This window comes from Eubalaena glacialis, chromosome 8 (genome assembly GCF_028564815.1).
Source record: "Eubalaena glacialis isolate mEubGla1 chromosome 8, mEubGla1.1.hap2.+ XY, whole genome shotgun sequence".
In the NCBI taxonomy this organism is placed as follows: Eukaryota; Metazoa; Chordata; class Mammalia; order Artiodactyla; family Balaenidae; genus Eubalaena; species Eubalaena glacialis.
The window spans coordinates 20,564,731-20,584,214 of NC_083723.1; the positions used below are offsets into that span (position 1 = coordinate 20,564,731).

General features: G+C 37.7%; 1 protein-coding gene across 1 annotated transcript in view; it reads left to right on the top strand.

Annotated features, from left to right (window-relative positions):
• RELN (reelin) overlaps positions 1-19,484 on the top strand; it is a 535,801-nt gene that overhangs the window by 284,531 nt on the left and 231,786 nt on the right. Inside the window, exon 8 of the mRNA XM_061197622.1 lies at positions 153-204. Within this exon, the coding sequence (XP_061053605.1) occupies positions 153-204 (52 nt within the window). The remainder of the gene's footprint in view (positions 1-152; positions 205-19,484) is intronic.

Here is a 19,484-nt window from a genome sequence, read left to right on the forward strand (position 1 = left end):
GACATGTCGACAGAAGTAAGCTAACCACTGGATAAACATAACCTCTGTTTATGGTTCCTTTCTATCCTTTACACTCTCCCTCCTCTGAATCTTCTCCTCTTTCTCCTCCTCTCTTTCTATCTCGTCTTATTTTGTTATATTCCTTTTTCTAGATTACCACAGGCCTTAATACAACAACAGCTTCTGTCCTCCAGTTTTCCATTGGTAAGTTTTTTAGCAGTTAAGCAATTTAACTTGGAAGTGTTTGTTTTAATCATAGTGTATAAGCAGGATTATGGTGCCAAATACTTTTAGATTTAGAGAAGAGTAAGTCTTAACACTGCAGTAAATAATTTAAAACATTTTTGAAGTGAAATAAAAAAATTGTAAATACTACATCCTGTTCTCACTTCTCTCTGGCAGCAAGTGGTATTTAAAAATAATCCAAATAATCCGAAACATCTTAAAGGTATTTACATGTGGATTTTGAATGTATTGGATTATTATATTGCACAGAATTACCTTACTAGTAATGTTTTCCTCAGATTACGATTGAAAACTGTTAAATTTCCTGCATTCTTACTGAATGGCAGTGAAAAAGATAATTATTGGTGGCTCAGAGAAACCAATTAAGGCTTCATACTTGACATAAATAATCTATGTTTAATTCAGACACAGATAATTTTAAAATGACTGTATCTGGCAGTATTTCTTTTAAGTGCCTTTGTATTAGAGCTAAAAATTTCTACCCAAAGCCTTCAGTAAAATCAGGTATCTTTTGATCAAGTGTTTATAGTTTTGCTGTCTATTATATTATTTTCCATTTGAATTTTCAAAGGTGTATATTAATAAATAACACAAGTTTCCAAAGGGAGTGTTCTAGGTAAAGAAAGATGTTGCCTTCTAGATGGGGGCTAGTTTATTGGTCTTGGTTTCATAACATGGAAACCTCCTGGCCTCTCCCCATGACATGCGGACTGCTAGCAGCCATGCCCCTGAGACAGCATCCTCCGCTTTCCACTGTCTTCACCCTCATATCTTTGGGCATCCCGCATTAGTGAAAGGACTGTTTCCCTCACTAGCCTTCTAGTCCTAACTGCAAATCAGTGCTCTCACAGCCCACTGTGGTTGATTGTGCCTAAGAACAATTTTCTTCAAGTCATGTATTGTAGTTGTCACTTTTTCCTCAGGTTGCCTCCTTTCAGCTTCTGTAAGTAAAAATGTGAACCTGCCTGACTACGGTTTGGACTCTTCTTCTAACATTGATAGCATTACCTATAACAATTTACAAACTATTCAGAAGTCCATATGTGGTCATAAGAAAAGCATTGGCAAAAACAAAATAATGAGTTTTTTGGTAAGACGATTTTCTTTGATCTATTAACAAGTGTATCCTAGATTTTCTATAATGAGCATGTAATACTTCTATAATCAGAAAAAATAGCTCATTTTTAAAAAGTTGTGGTGCTACAAAAACAGATTTTTAAAACTCTAGCATGACGGGCTAGTGTAACTTAGAGGTTCTTAACCAGAACAAATGTGTTTAAATTCATTATGCTATTAATATAAAATATAAGCTAGATTTTTTATTTATCTGTATTCTGAGTATTTATTTGAATATTAATTTCAGATAATATCTTTATGCAATTAAAGAACACAAGAGAATCCTCTTTAAAATATATGCCTCACAATTCTACTATATTTAAGTTTTAGTCATGGTAGCAGAGATCCAGCAGCAATTAGATTATCCTTCCTTAAAGGAAAAATAAATTCTATTTTTGTAAATAGTAAAGAGTATACTGTGGAGCTGGCATAGATTCATTTCCTCACCTTTCAATAGCACCCTACCATGAACAATAGAGCTGATGAAAGAGGGCCAAGAAGGGGTGTTTATCAGAGAATGTAAGGTTTGGTGCCTGAGACCCAAAACCCAGAGCAAGCACCATGCCCAAAGGCTTGAGACTAGACCCAAAAATGTGACTTAGCAAGAATCCTTGATTTCCCCACAAGCCAGAGGGCTGCAGCTCAGCGAGCCAGAGAGTTGCTTGTATTATACAAAGCATGGATTTGAATCCCAGGTTAGAAGACTGGAAGAGTAACCGAATCAGGGAGTTGCAAAAAGATGGATGGATGGATAGATAGATAGTTATGTCAAGTTTATAACTAAAAAATACACTTAGAAATCTTTTTTGAGTGGGAAGTTTAGAATAAAAAGTGAAATTTTAACATGTCATTGTTTGGGAATGAAACAAAATGTTTAGTTAAAGAAATTATAATTTACTGCCTAGTGACTTCATTGGGGAATTTGCTTACTGCATTTTGAGAATAAAAATTCTTGGGAACTAAGAAGTATTAAAGTGGCTGAGAAACAATGTAGTGGCAAACCATTAGCTGTATGGTGTTGTATGGTAAATAGGCATAGCGGGCAGAACTTTCCAGAAATGGTTTTGTGTATCTCATGATGAATGCTTGGAGTAGTATTCTTCTGTTTGTATGTATGGTGCGAGGACTAGACTGGGGCACATACACAAATTCCAGAAATGTCATAATTTTGTATATTCATCCTGAGCTTTACAAGCCCCACAATAACCAAAGTAGCAATCGCAGCCAAGTAGACACTGAATTCATATTCTCTTCAAAAATTATATTGAGTGTGTTATAAAAAAAACACTGTGTGTAGACAGTTCAACATTTATATTTATTTGTGTCTTGTGGAACTTTCCAAATCTATTCAAATAGTGTGGTTAAATATGGTCAGTCAGATTTAGGGTCACTCCTTAAGGAGTCCTCTGGGATGTTAAATGTTCATTGTGTATCATGATGATTCAGATGTAATATAGACCATTTTCTAGGGGATTCTGTCATTATTTATGGCCTCAATGATAAGTATGTTCAAAATTATGGCTATATAACCACAACTGAATAAATTATTGCCTTGATATTTTTATATTGCTCTTGTAAACATTTTAATTTCATCACAAGCATTATCCAAGATAGTCCCAAGTACCTCAGGGATATGTATATAGAGATGTCTTGAATTACTAAGGAGTGTCTCAGATAAACTCTATCATGCCAATGTTTAGCACCAATGCTATCCCAGCTCTTTCTAAATACACACACACGCGCACACACACACACACACATATAAATATACAAACCATCTTAACCAAATGAATTTTAAAGTTAAAGCATCCTGAAAACACAGTTCTGCAAGTTGAAATGTACCAGGTTATCAACAGCTAAATCATCATGAAAGATGTCCTAAAATATTCTTAGAACAACTTTTCATTTTTCCATTCCAGTGAAAGATCTCATATCCATTTCTGTGCTGAGGCATCGATCTGCTACAATCCTCACTTGATTCATTAGATTCAACTTGTGGAATTTATGGTTGTAAGCTTAGGGACATTTACCCATTTCCTTTAGACTTCCTCTGGGACAGGAAGAAAAATTTGAGAAGATGCCCTTGTAAACCACTATTTTACAGATGCCTCCAAACTCTGTTTTCCTAGGCAGGGTCCTCGGTCCAAGGGAAGTGCTGGTAGTGCTTTGGAGCCATTATTCACTTAACAAAATTTCACTGACTATTTGTTGTCTGCTTAGGCTTTTCTGAGCTAACGTTAACTATGGAAAGACAAAAAAGTGAGAAAACAACATTTTTACAGTGTTTAGTGGTGTGGTAGAAGGCTCTGGATGCATATGGAGCATGAAACATCTAGAGAATTGTCAGACTGTTATAAACATAGATGGACGTGTGTACTGGTCCCCGTGGTGTTAGGTCCTGCAGAGTAGAGCAATTCAGGAAGGCTTCTTAGAGAGGAGAATCCCTGAAAGTCAACAGGATGAGTCAGTGGCAAGGACAAAGTTTTTCCAGTTCAGGAGATAGAGTGACATAAGCAAGGCTTAAAATGGGAACGTGAGTGCCCTCCTAGAGCAGGAGGACTGGCTGGGGTGGCTATGAGCAATGTCACAGTATTTGTGTCCATCTGAAGAGTTAATCTGCATCAGCTGGGAGTTTTAAGTAGGAAATAGAGGTCAGAAAAATGACCTCTTTCTCTCTCGAGCAATAAAGAAATATAATAAAATTAATTCTTAATGTGTGTGTGATCTTTCTTAAGAAAGATCAGTTGTGTTAAGAATGGATTTGTCCCTTCCTTAATGTAAATCTGCATTGATACACTCAACAAGAACTTGCCAAGTAATATGCTTGTTCAATTTAGCCCAGCTCTTTCTTTCAGATTAATAGAATCTATTGGCTAAATGGGGATTGAAAGTAAAGCATTTAAAAACATACATTATGAAGAACGGTTTGCTATGGGAGGTAAATCTGTCTTGTCCATCATGCTATTCTCAGCGCCTAGCCTAGGGACTCAAAATTAGTAGATGCTCATTAATATTTCTTGCCTGAGTGACAAGTAACTATTACTGAGACATCTGTAATATAATGTAGCCAAGTGCTAAATTGGTATGATGCAGACATTTCAAGCCAAGAAATTTGGGGGAGGTGATCTGAGGACCTCAATCAATGGAAAAGATGACCCAGAAGGAAACAGAGAATCACCAATAAACTATGCTTTTAGTGCAGCCAGTAGATGAAAATACATATCCATGTGTTTATCAGTTTGCTATTATTGAACTAGCTAGAATCTTTTATTTGTTCATAATTTATAGAGTTAGTATCTTTTTTCTTTGGTTTTACTTATAAATATCCTAAAGATTTTGGGTTTTGTGGGTATGTGTGCGTGTGTTATTTATTTATTTATTTTGGCTGTGCTGGGTCTTCGTTGAGGTATGCGGGCTTCTCTAGTTGCGGCGCACGGGCTCTAGAGTGCGCAGGCTCAGTAGTTGTGGCGCACAGCTTTAGTTGCGGTATGTGGGATCTTAGTTCCCTGACCAGGAATCGAACCCGGGCCCCCTGCATTGGAATCGTGGAGTCTTAATCACTGGACCGCTAGGGAAGTCCTGTGTGTTTTGTTTTTTTTTTTTCACTGCTTTTTTGTTTGTTTTTAATCACCTCAAGCAGAGAAAAGGCATTATATCATAAATGTTTTATATTTACAGATTAAGATATGAAAATGTCCTTAGGCCTGAATTATTCTCCTTTGTGCTGTACATGCTACAGAGTCTCTGAGATAAATGAGAGCTACTCATTTTGTATTTTGAAAAATAAAAACTAGAAAATTACAAAGTTAGAGGTATTCATTGCTGAATTGGAAGATTGCTTTGTAAAAGAAAAGAGATCTTTCTCAAATAGATGTAATGAATAAAATGCCACTTATAAGAGGTATTATATTGCATTTAGCATGAGGGAAGTTATTCCCTCAAGCCTGATTCACAGACATCTTAATTACTTAGAACTTGATTCAGTAGAGAAACTGTCCCTCAACTCTTGGAACAGCTAATTCAAAAGGAGGAGAAATTGAGCCCTCTTATATCTTGGTAGGAATTATTGCTCATTTCCTCTGTGAATATCCTGAGATATATTTGTAAATCAGACTCTCTTTTTTTTTTAAGACTCACTTTCCTTGGTAAGTAAGTAAGACTTTGGGGAATTTATTATGAAGTCGTGAAAAACTCTTTTGAAAACACGGGAATCTCTGAGTATGAGGCTAACAAAATCTCTGGTGACTTGAGCTCAAAACATACATAAATAAAAACAGAAGTTTAGAAAATTTTAATGGTAAAATTAGCTCAACACTTGCTTTTAAGGTTAAATACATGTTTTATTTGAGTTTAAGATTCTTGGATATAAAAGATATTAAAATAAGATTTGTTTATTACTTAATTTTTAGATCTTCAGGAATCTATATTAACACAAAAATTGAAATATTTATATATGGAACACTTCTGGGTTATCTATTTAATAATTAAAGTTTGGAACTGATTTTAATTCAGGTTATCCTTCTTCTTCATCCTGGAGTTGACCTTTTTAGGGAATGTATATTTAAAAAACCAGTTTATATGAACTTTATATATTTTTCAAATCCACCTCACCCCAAGTTCTTAAGTCCTATCTTATGTAATAAAGGGGAATATTCTGAAATATTGTAAGATGCTACTAAGTATAAGGTTCTGGCAAAGATTGTTGAGATTAATTATGTCTTTGCATTATTGAAACTGATAACTAAAGAGTTGTCTTTACGTGAATTAAAATACAGTTTGAAAGATACTGTACCCTTTCTCTTTTGAAATATTTATTTCATTGTCACTCATCTTGATGAGGCTTAAAAATAAATATTAATAATTCATTCATAAATATGTTTCACTAATATTTATTGAAGGCTGTTCTAGTAGAAGGGATAAAACAGTGAACAATAGGATGAGAAGAAATTGATCATTGATATAGATTAAATGGTCTTTCCTCCATGAAAACTCATCTCATTGCCACACCCTCATATCTCTGAATCCCCACTTCCTCTGTATTTATTTTATGATGCCTACTTCACTCTGCGTTGATTTATACTCTGGCCATTTATGCACATCCACTTTCACCCTTTATAGCTTAAATGTTCCGTGAGGACTAAGGAGTGTACAAGTATCCCTCGTTGTATTTAGGGCAGAATTTCACTCACGACTACAACTAAATCAATATGAACTGAATTGAATTCTGTTCTTAGGTTAGGAAAGAGATGTAGTGAGGTTCCCCGTTGGCGCTCGATACTAGACCCTTCTCGACTGCCGAGGCAGGGGAGAGTGCCGAATGAAATCCGTGGGCAATATTAACACCTGTTCTGAGCCAGCAGTTTTCACTTTCTTATCAATCAAGGACTCTTGATCAAGGATTCTTTTATCACAGATCTTTAGGATGTGAACACATCCACCGTAGGGAAAGCAAAATCTAAGAAACTGCCCAGGCTTCCGGGAGTTTATTATCAAATAGGTGGAGGTGGGGGAGGGGAAGTCCAGGTAGGAGAAGAAACGGAGGGGTACAGACCACAGAGGAGGGTGAGAGGGCAGCCTGTCGGAAAGTCCAGGAAAGAGGGGGATCCAAAGGCAGGACTTTATCATTTGGGAGGGAGTCTGACAAGAGCAGGTGTAGCACCGCCCCAGAGAGTCAGCATCACAAGGAAGGTTAGAGCGATGGTTCCCTTCAGGAAGATAAGGCAGTGGCCATTCTAAGACCTTGAGACCAAGGTCAAAGCCCGAACTGCAACAGGGGTGGTAATGCTGAGTCTCCAGATTGCTGGGGGTGGAGAGGGACGTTACTTAACACCTGCTGCCAAAGGTGGGGATCAGTCCTCCTAGAAAATGAGCCAGGCCTGAGCGCTGGGGCTCGGTTTATGGCCTCCACCCCAGGGAACGGAGGGCTGCTCAGCAGGGAACCTGGCAAAGCCTGGCACGTTTTGCATTTGTCTTCCTTGTGCTTTTCTCAACATAAGATCTGATGAAACCTCTATGTTGTGGACTTGGGAGGGAACTTGCAAAGGGCTGGGCATCTGAAATTGGTTGGAAATGACATGGCGTTCCATAAACCAGGAGGGAATTGGTCCCTTTTTCTCTTATAGGAGTGGCAGGAAAAAGGAAAAAATACAAATATTTTGGAAGTGAGGGAACGGGGAATAGGAATGAAAGGGAGCAAGGTACAAAGGGGAGGAGGACAGCTGTTCATTTTATATCCTGTGGTCATTGTCCATCTGCCATAAACTGAAAGAAGTCACCTAATGAGGTTTGAGAATTTCAGCCAAGGAAGTGACTAAGGAGCAAAATATTAAGTACAGTAAATCACATACTGTCACATTTATTCAGAAGGAAAGGCTTGCAGATCTAATAGCCTGTTTACTAATAAAGTCAGTCAAAACAAAAATTATTACTAGTAGCCTCATTTTAAAAATAAATATAAAACATAAGGGGAAGAAGAGTTGCTTTTAAAACCTGGCTCTTTTTCTATATTTTATGAAAGAGGTTTTTTGAGTTTCATTCAAGGTAGCGTGTTTTTAGCATATGTATAGCATAAATATAGAATATTTGTGAGGATTTTTTTACTGTTACTTTATTTGACCTCTCTTAATCCTTAATATCAGTTTTTAGTAGATGCTTAAAATGGAAATTTTACTTTCATATAATGGTCCTTTTTACAACACTATCCTTGAAATATGTTTCTTCATTTAAAAATATGCTAAATTCCCCCGAAGGTATTTTCTGGTGGGCAAAACAGAGTTATAGACATAAATTCTGGATTTTCATATTCAAATAATTGCTTAATTGATCTTTTGGGGCAGCCGCAGATTTTGGACATGTTGATTTCTCTAAACCGACAGTTTCTATTAATAAAATAATGATTTATCTCAGCTTCGGTCATCATATTTTACCAAAATTGAATTCACTTGCTCTTGACAGATCCAAGAGTAATTCGAGAATTTCCTCTTGTGTGGAATGGAACTGTTCTTAATTAAAGTAATATCTGTGGGCTCCTTTCAGTCACAATTCCCATCCCTGTCATTTGGGACTGAGAAGCCCCAGGATGCATCCCGCCTGGGCTGCCACAAAGCATTATCCGATACAGTAACCATTTTTTCCTTCCCTGCCTCTTACCCACAAATCAGACTGCTTCCCCTTTGGCTACAGTGTCTGAACTTCATCAAGGCATGAGCTGCTGTCTCTGTGCAGGCACAGGCCAGGCGAATTGAGCCTGTATTTTATGAGAGCCTGAAGCAGTGCTGCATGGCAGGATGTGTGGGCAGGGTTAGACGTGGGGACAGCAGCTACTAGAATGCCTCAGAGGAGCCAGGGAGACTGGTGCTCAGCCAAGAACAGCATCCAAGTACTCTGTGGATACCTGAGGTACATGAAGGTAATAAGTAACCAAAACAACTGGCTTCGAAGGGTACACCAGGCAAGAAGCTAACTCACTGCTAGAGGACAAACTTGCTTACAGTTTTTACAAAATTTATAAACTAATGAAACAGATTTATACAGATGTGCCACATTACAAAATAGTATGAACAGGTACATAAAATCTTATCAAGTTTAGGTTTTTCTACTAGGAGAGGAATAAAACAAACATGAAAACTAAGAAATATATAAAACTGGTTATCCTGGAAATTACAGCATTACCTGCTTAAAACCGGCAGTCACAATCTAGGTCCCATGCATTAGGTAGTACTTCTAGACTGGCCGTATTATAAAGATTTTGCTCTACTTATGGTAGGTTGTTTTGATGCCATGGGCTGAGAGAGCTAATGCCCTTAGGATTTTTCTGGCAGACTTGGTAATGAAGGAAATAAAAACCTAAGTATAGTATAATCATTGTTCTACATCACTGTTGTTACTGGAAAATAAACATGCACAGCTGCCTCCAGTGAAATACTTGAGCAGAAGTTTGTGAAACTATCAAAATATTGGTCATCTGTATAATAATGGTCCATGACTTGCTTGTGGCAGAATTACTTAGAAGAAGAAGAATTGCCAGGTAGCAAATAAGCTTTCACTGTGTTTCTCAGTGCTTTTGGATACAATGAGCATTTTCTCCATAGTGAGTAGTACTGTCCTTAAAAATCTCTCTGGGGGAAAAAAATGTAGATAATTGCCAGAACTGCTTATTATACCAATATCTTCATGTTGCTCATCACATTTTTCACTATATAGAATGAGGCAAGTCCCTTTGTTGAATGCCTTAGCCTACAGTAACATGTAATATCCTCTGGGAGTGACAGTGTCTGGCTTTTAAAAGCTTCGCTAAAAGTTCCCCGTTCATCTCTTTCTCTCTTTCCATTCACTGCAACCTCTAGTTAATGGCCCTGTCCTCCATTTATCTACCTTGAAAAGATGAAAGGATGTGTTGATTCTGCTAAGATTTGCTCCAGTCCTAGCAGGGAGTTCTAAGTAGCCTGATTACATCGATTTCATCACTTTATGATCTTTCTATATCAAATGCTGTTGTTTACATGCGGCTCTGGGCGCCCTGCTTGTCTCTGAGGTCTGAGTTTTGAGTAAGGGCAGCGGCAGCACTTGGGTTGCAAGAATCCTCAGCAGGGCTCTGTCCAGACACTCCTCGAGCCTTCAGTATTTATGGGTCCCGCTCCACTATCTAGAGGCATGATTTCTGGCAGTGCTTTTCCCCATCTATAAATTCTGCGAGATCACTTCTCTCCTTCTGTGGCCCTGTGCCACATTTAAAAAGGCAGCTTGTTTTTCAGGCAGAGCTTTGAGGAAAGAGCCTGCTCCCGGCAACCACTACCGAACCCCCAAGAGGCAGTAGCTCCTTCCATTGTTTCTGTTCTGATTTACTTTGAAAAGTCTGGGGCTTTGTGAAGAAGGGCATAACCAAATAAGAATAAAACTACCCTGGGCTTGGGAGACTAAAACCAATTGATTTATCCTTTTACTATAAAAGTAAAAAGAAATAAAGAAATAGAGAGGGCAGCTGGAGATACAGGCTCACAATTCCTAATCTGTAATTCCATATTACAATACAAAAACTCTCGGAAAAACCACAAACCTTTTTTTTTTATATTTATGTGATGGCAAAGCCTCCCATGACCTGAATTCATTTGGCAGCCAGACCTGACTTGAAATGATTTAAGGCTATTTATAATCTTTATTTATACTACTTATGTGAATCTTCATGTATTTCACTGTAGAAATATTAATATGTTTCATTATAGGGTATTGCCTCAGACCTTGCTGGGGATGTCGCATAACATATGGTATATTTACCATGTTACCTTTCTGAAATCTGTAAATTAAGTAAGTAAGTAAGTAATTCGGATCCTGAAGTTTATCTTACCTTAAGGGATTATGGACTTGTATGACTGTTATTTTGAGAAAGGGAGTAACTCTTGAATTCTTAATAGAATAAATGACTAATATATCTATTTTTTAAGTAGTCTTGATTTTATACTAAATCAAGCTATTTTTTAAGTTGTTTATTTTTATGGCAACCACCCAAGAGAGATGAGAAGAAAGGAAGAAGTTTATTTGTGAATTTTGGGAAATTTGCTGACTCTAGGAAGTTCCCTAGCGTCTCCTCCAGGCGTGTACATTATGGTTAATGGGCTACTGCACAATGAACAGGTTTTCAGTGTGCTTAATATGGGCTTCATTGATTAGCACATAATTGGTACTTGTTCATGTGCTTGTGTGTTCTTGGCATTATAAACTCTAACAGCCCTTTAAGAGCCTCTCGGCCAGCACTGCACAGAAACACTCCACTTAGTAAATCCTGGAAGGTACAGGTTCTCACTGGCTTTGTTTGAGCTCCTGAGGTTCACTCAGGTGGTCTCCAACACAGTCCAAAAATGAATGGCATGTTTCTTATGTAAGCAAACAATTAATTACAAGTCATTTCATCCATCCTAATCTAGTTGTAATGTGATAGTTTCCTTTTAAGAATATTTTAATTGAGCCAGATCTGCCTGAAGTAATAGAGAAGGAAAATAATTTCAAGAATCATATCTTCTCATTCTCTTTTTATTGTTGTCCTGCATTGCAGTACATTTGTCACTGGAATGTGCCATGTTAGGCAAAGTGGAAAGTGAACCATGTAATCTGGACCTTGGTGCTCCCATGTGAGTTAAGACATTCGTGAAATGTGCAGGAACACGCTTCAGGGCATGCTCTGTACAGGGGTGGGTCTAGGTTTTGTGGGTCCATGTTTGAACCTTACACAATTTGGGTGAGGGCTAGGTTGTCTTTAAGGAAAAGAATACAAAATTGCACATTCAAAATTAGGTACAAATGTGAATATTTATTTAGAATGAGAAAAGAAGTCACAACAAATTACAAATGTTTAGAAGTTGACAATACCACAAACATCACAAAATCCAAAAATATAACATAACGTCTTTGTTAACTACCTGAAATACTCTTTTCCTTACAACTTTTGGGTGCATATTCTTAAACTGCCTCTGCATATGACAATTCTATAATATTTTTATTTAGAGACTAGAAAAATAATTCTGCCTCTAGCTTGGTGGATCAGAGTTTTTTTTTTTTCATTTATTTAACATCTTACCTTCACAATTCCTTACTGGTATATCATGTACGTTTTTAGGATCATTAGCAAATTGTAAAAATCTCTGTCTTAATTTCTTTCATGTATGAACTACAAGACTTCAGGGCATTTTGACTTCTCTTGCACAGTGACCAATCTTAGCAACTCTGAATTGACATCACTCACTGAACAGTTTATTACCACTGTTCTTGAGTCATGATGACCTAGGTACTTCATCACAGTGGGTGGTAGGTGTGTTCCTAGAAGCTCTTTCTACGCTGAGGATGACTGCACTATGGAATAGAAGTGACCTGCATAACTATGTAACTGTATCACACACACATAACATATCTCCAACTCAACTTCCCCTTAGCCGGATCCCAAAAGCTGCCATGGCCACTCCAACACCACCTGGCATGAGGGTAACATGGTGAGGCAGTAGTCAAGAAAGGAGGCAGCAGTCTCAATCGGTTGCAAATGTTATAAAACATGGTCATGTGAACACATTGCTAGAGTTCCTCCCAGGGCCTTGGAAGGTGCTCATCCAAGTGCAGAGCCCTGAAGCTTAAGCTTCATGAGCTTCATGGTAAACCCACTTCTGTCTACCCTGTCCACTGTCTACACTAACATGTTAGTGTATATAATTGAACATTATATTTATAGATGTTATACTGATAAAGATGTGTTTACATTCTTATAATAAACTTATTGTCATTTTCACACTTCTTTCATGGGAAAGCCTCAACTTCCCTTCCAAATACCAATCACATCCTATCACCTTCCCTTTATTTAATATTCTATTACTTTGCCTATCTCAGTAGTCATATGTAGGAATCATGGAGATTTCTATACACTGCTCCACCTAGTATTCTGATTCCCTGTAAATAATAGTCATTAATGCAAAATAAGAAAAAAATTTTGTTCAATGTAGATATTTTAAGCCATGTATTTTTTCATTGAGAATATTTCCATGTCTTTGTGACTCATTTTTGTTGATAAACAACTTTTGTTGTTGATATAAATGGGGAAGGGAAAAGAGCACTGGATTGGGAGTCGGGCCATATCGTCCTTTCTCTGCCAACTGGCCTTGTCGTGTAACCTTGGGGAAGTTGTGGAGCCTGTGTGAACCCCTGACAACTTGTTTGTAAAGTGAGAGTGTACATCTTCATGACCTCTTAAATGTCTTCCCACTGTAGTCCTAAATCCTAGAACTGGGTGACAAGAATGAACTGTGAGTTAACCAGGAATACATTTTGTCTGAAAATATGGTTATGATGTTGTCTGTTTAGTTCAGGGGGGCCCCACAAGAAATATCACAGTAGTTGCCTTTGATACCTTTATTCAACCAATTGTAGCTAATTTATACTTGTAGCCTGTTTTGCCATCAGGGGAAGATATTAAGTAGAGGAACAGAAAAGCAGCATCAGCCAAACCATGCAATGTTGTTACCCTAACAATTCTCAGCATCGGAGAACAAATGTGCTGCCCCTCTAGCTTTCCCAGAAGAGTGACAGTCTCTGTGCTAGTGGACAGAGGCTATAAATCACCTCCATCTCCTTATCCTGCTGAAAAGAAATGCTACAAAAGAGCCAGTAACAACAACAATAATAATAATGGTATCATCGCATTTCCAAAAGACTTTCTTCCTAGAGTTTAAAGTGCTTCCTAAATTGCATTCATTCATTCATTCGTTCGTTCATTCAACAACTATTCACTGAGCTCCTATTCTGTGTGAAGTAGCTCTCAAGGCACTGGGGAGACAGGATTCACAAAACAAAATCTTTGCCCTGATAGGGCTGACATGCTGATGAATATCAAACAAATGAATGTCAGGGAATAATGAATGCAATGAAGAAAATTAATCAGGGGTCAGCAAATGAGGAGTAGCATTTTGTTGGAGGCAGCCAGGGGGCAGCCACTGAGGATGTAACCATTGATCAAAGGCTTGAATTGTGTCGGCGAGGTAGCCCAGCAGAAGGAACGGCCAACATAAGAGCCATGTGGACTGCTAACGGGTCACCACACAGCTTATGTAAATGTCAGTTCTAAATGATATTTTACTTCTTAAGTGGGAAAGGCTATTCAAAGTGTATACATTTCCTAGTTTTTCCTGAATGACAGCCAAAGTCAAGAGAAGTGGGACTGAATCACGAGAAAATAACTAGGCTTTTGAGTTCCAGTGTACCTCAGAAATAAGAAATATTTTTAATAATTGGTTGACTCATTGATTGATTGATTGACTGTTAGATTGATCATCTTGGCCTGACTCCCTATAAAAAAAGTGGAAAGTTACTTATCTATTGTTTTCTAAATTATACTAGGGATGATACTATTTAAATAGAACCGGGGGGTGGGGGGTAAAAGTTGATACCAATTTTAGTTGCAATTTTAAATTGAATAAGTGGTTCAAAGATCAAACTGAGATTACAAAAAAATATTTCTTAGAATCATAGTGACGAGTCTAACAGTGAAAGGAAGCAACCTTTTAGAAATAAGCTTTGCCATTCTTCTTATTTCTTTATTTTTAAATAAGAAGTACTAGGCACTGTTTTACATTTGTAAATATTAATTGTTTCCTTATAGTAAAATGATTATTTCAGAAACAGATTTACAAATATTATGGAATGTGTTATTTAGGGTACAAATGTGGATTACACTGTTATCTTAAATTTAATCCTGATTGTAATATTATATCAGGTTAATGCTTTCCACATAATTAAAATTTTCTGAGTTGGGAGGTGTTAGGATTTACTTCTTTGGAATACAACTATTCTTTAAAACCTCTTTTAAATGCCTTTCTATAGATTTTTCAAGCAAATGACAAAAAAGTGTTCTTTACAATACCTTTTGTGTTTGTTCTGAGTGCCCAGATAGGAGGTTATCACACTGATCTGGGTGAGAGATGGTCTAAGGAGGTGGTGGTGAAGGTAAAATAAAGGCATAGATTCAATAAATTTGCAGGAGGAGGGTCCGCAGATTTGGGTGACTGGCTGTGGGGGCAGGGAAAGGAGGGGAATGGGCAGGGAGCCTGCAGAGAAAGTGATGCCCAAGTAAACCTGATATTGAGGCTAGAGGTGGTTCAGTCCTTTAGGTTTTACCAAAAAAAGGACCATCTGGCTCAAGTCAGGAGCCTGAGTAGAAGCAGAAGCACAAAAGCCTGTCCCAACATGTTCTGACCATGTGAAAATGAAGCACTGTTTGTCTGGTTTTTTTAAAGTGTGCTTTATGCACCAGAAGGAGTATAGTGAAGTGGTTGAAGGCATGGGTTCTGGTCTACCCAATTCTGAATCCCATATGGGTCTAGAGTAAATCGCTTAACCTCTCTTTGCCTCCGTGCCCTTACCTATAAAGTGGACATGCACAGAGTAGTACCTCTCTGCTCATAGAAACCTTAATTGTTCTCTTGAGTTACTAGAATTTTTTTTTTCTTTGTGGATACTACTAAAACTTTGATCTGATTTTCTGTTTTCTTTGGATGCTAGGAACTGCAAAATCAAATTTCCAGTGTAGCAATTGTAAAGACCTTATAAAGTATATTTCATTATACTGATCCCAAAGGGCCTTCTTTTTCTTATCAAGTAGACAACTTTCTTCCCCTCTGACACATTTACGGTGATGCTAACAAACAGGTAGATTACTCATTTGGGTCTCAGTTTTCATCTCCAGGTTGAACTTACAGCGTTTCCATTAAAGAGCTGGAAAATAGCCCCAAACGAAAGAATCGATGGGGGAAAAAATGTGCCATAAGTTCTTTGATAAGCAGTAATTCAACTTAATATTTAGCCCATGGACAAATATTTGCTCCTTTTTCTGGGATAAATGAATTTATGAAATGAAACAAAAATACTGAATCATACCTGAAATCTCTTAACGTGGACCAAGATTTGTTTTCTAGGCACTTTTAATGCATTAATGCCTTAATCTTCATAACAGTTCTGTGAAGTGATTGCTATTATTATTCACATTTGACAAATGTAGAAACTAGACACAGAAAAGATAAGTGACTTGTCCAAGGTCATACAGCTAAAAAGTGTCAGAGCCCAGATTGCAAACCTGGCAGCCTGCCCCCACCATTCACTCTCCTAACCCCTACACATACTTTCTCTCTGGAAGATAACTTATATCAGAGGGAATTTCACTCTAAAAACTGAAGTTTAAAAAATTATATAGAATTATCGGTAATACTAACAAGCATTGAATTTATTATCATATAGAATTCCTTCATACGAGAAAAATAAGATCTATTTAAGGCTATGTGGTGATAAGGTTATACGATGATAAGATGTACCTATCATCAAAGATTTTATAACATTACAATTTAGAGTAACATTTTTCTATAAGGTTACAATTTTATTAGGTTTCTTTCTAGACATAAAAGTGGGTTTTCTCCCTTAGAACAGTGTGTTAATCTAGTTAAATATTCAAACAGAAACAAAATAAATCAACTTGAAAGGACAAGATAATGTTTTACGATTAAGAAGACATTACATGGGGCTTCCCTGGTGGCGCAGTGGTTGAGAATCTGCCTGCCAATGCAGGGGACACGGGTTCGAGCCCTGGTCTGGGAAGATCCCACATGCCGCGGAGCAACTGGGCCCGTGAGCCACAACTACTGAGCCTGCGCGTCTGGAACCTGTGCTCCTCAACAAGAGAGACCGCGATAGTGAGAGGCCCGCGCACCGCGATGAAGAGTGGCCCCCGCTTGCCGCAACTAGAGAAAGCCCTCGCACAGAAACGAAGACCCAACACAGCCAAAAATAAATAAATAAAAAATAAAGAATTAAAAAAAAAAAAAAAAAGAAGACATTACATTCGAGAAACTTTCTTTTTTTTTTAATGCAGTAGAAAATGATTCCTGATGGAGAGGTCAGAACATGTGCCTTGGGGATGATATTCTATGTGGCTTTTGAGTACTTTGTATGACTTTGCAAATTGCTTATTTTTAATTATGCTGGGCCATTATAATAAGACTTTACTAATAAGTAAAATAATTCATCTGGCTATCATTATTCCTCACATTACTTTATCTGGCTGATAAAAATGTACCATAATTACTCATGTGATCTGTCTCTGATATTTTTATTCTAAAAGCAGACTGGATTATGTAACCATCTAAGTCATCTAAGGGCAGTTTCTAATTAACATGGGGGAATTATTGCCCTGTTGACTCTACAACAGTACCAAAGTTCATCTGTGGTAAGGATACATAAAGTCCAGATATTCTACAGCACGGCTCTCAGATGCCTTTTCACTTTGACCCAATTCAGGCAAATCGAAAGTCCTTAAGTCCCATCGATCTACGGTTATAGTTCCCCTTTCTAGTATAAATATAACACAGTAAAAACAAAGAAATGGAGAACTTAAAATAAGCACATTACAGCAAACTTATTTATGATCCAGCCAGAGTTTATTGAGCTTCTGTTAGTGCACCAGGCACTATTCTGGGTACCAAGGACACAAGTAGTAAACAAGACAGACACGGTTCCTCCTTCAATGGAGCTTGCATTCTAACAGGAGATGGGCAATGAGCAAGTAAACAAGTAAATAAATAAGGTAAATTTAGATAGTGATAAGTACTATGAATTACTTAAAATGGAGTGATAAGATGGAGGGTGATTGGACACTGGGGGATGGAGTTCTTTAGATTGAATGCACAGGGAAGGCTTCTTTGAGGAGGTGATGTTTGCACAGAACCCCAAGAGAGAAGATGGACCCAGCCAAGGGGTGGTCTGTGGGGAAAGATATGAATGGAATGAGGAGAGAATAAAGTATGAGGAAATTGACATAATCAGTGTTGTTGTAGGCAGAGAGAAGGCATGGAAGCCCTGAGATGGAGTGTTCAGGGAGGAGAAAGAAAGTCCACAGTGTCTGGAACACAGTAAACGAGAAGAGTGGTACAAGGGAAGCTCTAAGTCACGGAGGGAGCTCAACCTTTTATTCCTAGTGGGCTGAGAAGCCTTGAGAGGGTTTTAAGCCAGGAATGAATGGCATGATCGCTAAAACAATTTAAAAGACTCCTCTGTTTTTGAAAGACCTCTTACTGCTGTGTGGAGAATGGATTACAGGAGGATAAAGAAGGGAGTAAGAAAACCACCGAGACATGACCCTGACTTGACTAAGGTGGTAGTCCTTAGACTACCAGTAGAGAGGGATAGAAGCTGAACAATATTTTGGAGTCAGAACTCCCAGGCTGATGGGTTGGAAGTGGGCAGTGAAGCAAAGGGAGGAACCAAAGATGACACCTAGTGCTTTGTTTGAGCATCTGGGGTGGTGTCATTTGAAATGAAAAGGGTATCCTAGATATTTGGGGGGTGGAAAACCAATAATTCTCATTTTGACTTAAAGAGTCTGAGTTGTCCATTAGAGACGGTGAGTAGCAGTTGGATCTATAAGTGTGGATCTCATGGAAAATATAATTCTGGGTATTATCTGTTATAGATATTATTTAAAGCTTCAAAGTAAAAGGAGGCAATGTAGATAAGAGAAGAGAAAGCTACCAAAACAATTTGAGATCAAGAAGGAAAAGGGCAACAAAGGAGACTGAGAGGCGGCAGTCAGTGAAGCAGGAGAAAAATCAAGAAGGTGGTAGAAGATAGAAGAAAGTATCCAAGAAAAAAAGAGGGGTACACGGTGACAAATCCTGCTGAGAAGTCAAGTAACCTGAATATGGGGAAATGATCTGTTGATTTGGCAACACGGACTCCCCAGCCACCTAACCAAGAGCAGTTTCAGGGTGGAAGGGAAAGGGAATCGGAGGATGTGACGAAGTGGAGGCAATCACTGGACAGCCCTTCTGAGAAGTCTTGCTATAAAGGGAAACAAAAATAGGATTGGAAGGAACAGAAGTTAGGGGTGTGACATCAAAAAAAACTTTTTTAAGATGGGAGTTGCTTTGTATGTTTCTATGATGTTTGTATGACAATAGGAATGATCCAGGAAACTCATTGGCAGAAATTGGTGATACAAGAGAAAGAGGGGAAATCTTAAAGAACAAGAGAAGATAGGATCTAGACCACATGAGAAGGTTCACCATTGGTAAGAACAGAAACACTTCATCCAGTATAACAGGAGGAAGGCAGAAAACACTGGTGCAGTGGTTGAAAAGATGAGGGCATTACTGTCTGGGTCTCTGTTTTTCTTAACTATACGTGGTGCATTGTTAACCTAATAAGAATGAACTTAGACATATGATTGTATGTTAAAATTCCAAAAATTTAAAAAATAACCCAGTATTTTTATACATAATTTGATAATGCAGAGCAAGTTATTAAAATAGCATAAATTCATAGGCACAAATTCAATAGCACAAATTCAGGACATCATCAATGAAAGGTGGTTTTGTTGCAAGATAGTTTCAAGGCATTATGTAGATATCTGCTTTAGCAGAGGAGTAGAGATGGCTTGTAGTTATATTGCAATGCATATATGTCTTAAGCCATAGGACAAACTGTAAGCCAATAATAGGCCAGAAATGTTGCTGAAAAAAGTATCCGTCATTATGTACTATGGGGTTGACTAAATAATCGATAATAATGTAAATGACAGTTACAGTAAATTAATGTAGGTTTATCTT